This window comes from Macrobrachium nipponense, chromosome 14 (assembly GCF_015104395.2).
Source record: "Macrobrachium nipponense isolate FS-2020 chromosome 14, ASM1510439v2, whole genome shotgun sequence".
In the NCBI taxonomy this organism is placed as follows: Eukaryota; Metazoa; Arthropoda; class Malacostraca; order Decapoda; family Palaemonidae; genus Macrobrachium; species Macrobrachium nipponense.
The window spans coordinates 68,822,350-68,825,052 of NC_087207.1; the positions used below are offsets into that span (position 1 = coordinate 68,822,350).

At 41.0% G+C, this 2,703-nt stretch overlaps 1 protein-coding gene across 1 annotated transcript; it reads left to right on the forward strand.

The window, feature by feature from the left end:
* Positions 1 to 1,192: 1,192 nt before the first annotated feature.
* On the forward strand, positions 1,193 to 2,128 carry LOC135226266 (uncharacterized protein K02A2.6-like). The gene has a single exon (XM_064265705.1). The coding sequence runs from the start codon at positions 1,193 to 1,195 to the stop codon at positions 2,126 to 2,128; it is 936 nt and encodes a 311-aa protein (XP_064121775.1).
* Positions 2,129 to 2,703: the final 575 nt, after the last annotated feature.

Here is a 2,703-nt window from a genome sequence, read left to right on the forward strand (position 1 = left end):
ATTGCAGCAGTCACGGATGCACCAAGGCCAGAATCAAGGTCTGAAATGCAATCCTTCCTGGGGCTGGTAAACCATTACCGTCGCTATGTGCCAAATCTCTCATCAGTCGCAGCGCCTCTCACGGAATTACTGCATAAAGACAGAAAATGGCATTGGTCAGTAGAGTGTGAAAGAGCTTTTTCCGTGATTAAAAAAATGCTGACCACTGAAACAGGAGTATTAGTGCACTATGATTTGAGTAAACCTGTGACGTTGGCAGTAGATGCATCACCCAAAGGACTTGGAGCAGTGCTTTCCCATATCACCAGTAACGGAGAAAGACCAATTGCTTATGCATCAAGAATGTTAACACCCACTGAACGTAACTATTCCCAAATTGAGCGTGAGGGTTTGGCAATCATCTTTGGACTACGGAAGTTTCATCAATATTTATATGGTTGTAAATTCACCCTTATTACAGTTAACAAACCACTGTCATACATTCTAGGACCCAGGAAGGGCATTCCAGTCCTTGCAGCTGCAAGAATACAATGCTGGGCTATACAGTTAGCAGCTTATGATTATGACATTGAATTACGTCGTTCAAGTGACAATGGAAATGCTGATGCACTCTCACGGTTGCCTTTACCAGATTGTGACTCCGATGCATCAGATAAGCATGTAAACTGGACACAAGAAGCAAACTGCATTTAACATGCGCCAGGTGAACTCTCTTCCTGTTACTGCGAAATCTGTTGCAAGGGAAACTTTGCATGATGCTGTACTGGCTAGAGCTTTATATTATACAAGAAATGGATGGCCAGACTCTGAGGACATAGCACAGGAACTGAAACCCTTCCATAGCCGTCAGCGTGAGTTTTCAATTGAAGAGGGATGTCTTCTATGGGGTGCCAGGGTGGTAATACCGTCGAGGTATAGGATTCAAATCTTAGAAGAGCTACATGGTGGTCATCCGGGGATTGTTAGGATGAAAGGATTAGCTCGCTTGCATGTGTGGTGGCCGAATATCGATCAAGATATTGAAAACACTGTGCAAAGGGTGCTCTGCTTGTCAGGCTACTCAGCCAATGCCGACTCGTGCTGAGGGTAATCCGTGGAAATGGCCTTCTGGTCCGTGGAAAAGAGTACATGTTGATTTCGCAGGACCATTCCTGGGACAAATGTACCTCATTATGATTGATGCATATTCAAAATGGCCAGAAGTACACCCAATGAAATCAGTTACAACTATGAATACCATCGAGATCATGCGGCGGGTATTTGCTCAGCATGGGTTTGTGTAGAGCTCGTGTCTGATAATGGAAGACAGTTTGTGGCTGAGGAATTTAAAGAGTTCATGACCCAAAATGGTGTAAAGCATATACTGATACCCGCTTATCACCCAAGCAGTAATGGGCAGGCCGAAAATACAGTAAGAACATTCAAACAAGGAATGAAAAGGGCGATGAGAACATTGCAATCGTGTAATACATCTTTAAATACCAAGTTGTGTCAATTTCTATTGACTTACCGAACTACACCTCACTGTACAACAAAGCGCACGCCTGCAGAGCTCATGGGTCGGCAGTTACGCACTCGCCTTGATTTACTACACCCAGATGCATCTCAGCGAATTGAAAGAAAAGCCTCAGAGAACGAGAAACCAATGAGGGAACTCGATATAGGGGACGTGGTACTGGTTCGGGATTATCGTCAAAATACCAAGAAGGGCATATGGACTCGAGGAGTTGTGGTTCTTAAATTGGGTCCATGCACATACAATGTACAAGTGGACGGTAACTTAATATGGAAGAGGCATATTGATCAAATGAGACTGATCTCCAATGATTCTCAAGATAACAAAAATGAACTTTTAGCACGTGATTTTTCAGAGTTGGTCAGCTATCCAGACCCGCCATTACCAAGAGAGTTCATAAATACTCGTGAAGAGTTAGGCGATGCAGTTGCAGGTGCAGAGAAGAATGAAATCCCAAATGTAGAAGAAAAGGAGGCGGCAGCTGCAGAAAAAATATTGGGAAATGAAAATGGTAATACTTCTGATGACTCACCTGATAGTTCGATATCTGAATTACCAAAACTTCGAAGGTCTACCAGACAAAGTAGACCACCTGACTATTTTAGAATGTAAAATGATTAATAGTATTATGTATGTTTTGTATTATTTATTCAAAGCTATGCCACCATTTAATTATTGATTGCTTTATCCTTTTATTTGCTTTAATCTTTCATTCTTTTTCCCGAGGGGAAAAGGTGTTAGGTATTTGTTTATAACTACCTATTACCAGAGGTTATATTTGTGTTTACAGATACTTACTACTCATTAAGCATAACTACCCTGTTAACTATCTTGTCTTCTTTTAAACTGTATATCATTATAAGTTAGTCTTAAAAATAAAGTCATTCAAGAAGGATCTATCTGAGTTTCGTGTCCATCCAAATATACTTCAAAAACCTTTTCTCCGCTATCAAGATTTCTATCCATTGTCAAAATATCTCGTTCCTCTATCAAAACCTTTTTTCCGCTATCAAAATTTCTCGTCCTGCTATCAATGTTTCATCCGTTGTCAATATTTATCCACTGTCAAAATACCTCGTTCCTCTATCGAAACCTTTTTTGCGCTATTAAAATTTCTCGTCCTGCTATCAATGTTGCATCCGTTGTCAATATCCATCCACTGTCAAAATACCTCGTTCCTCTATCAA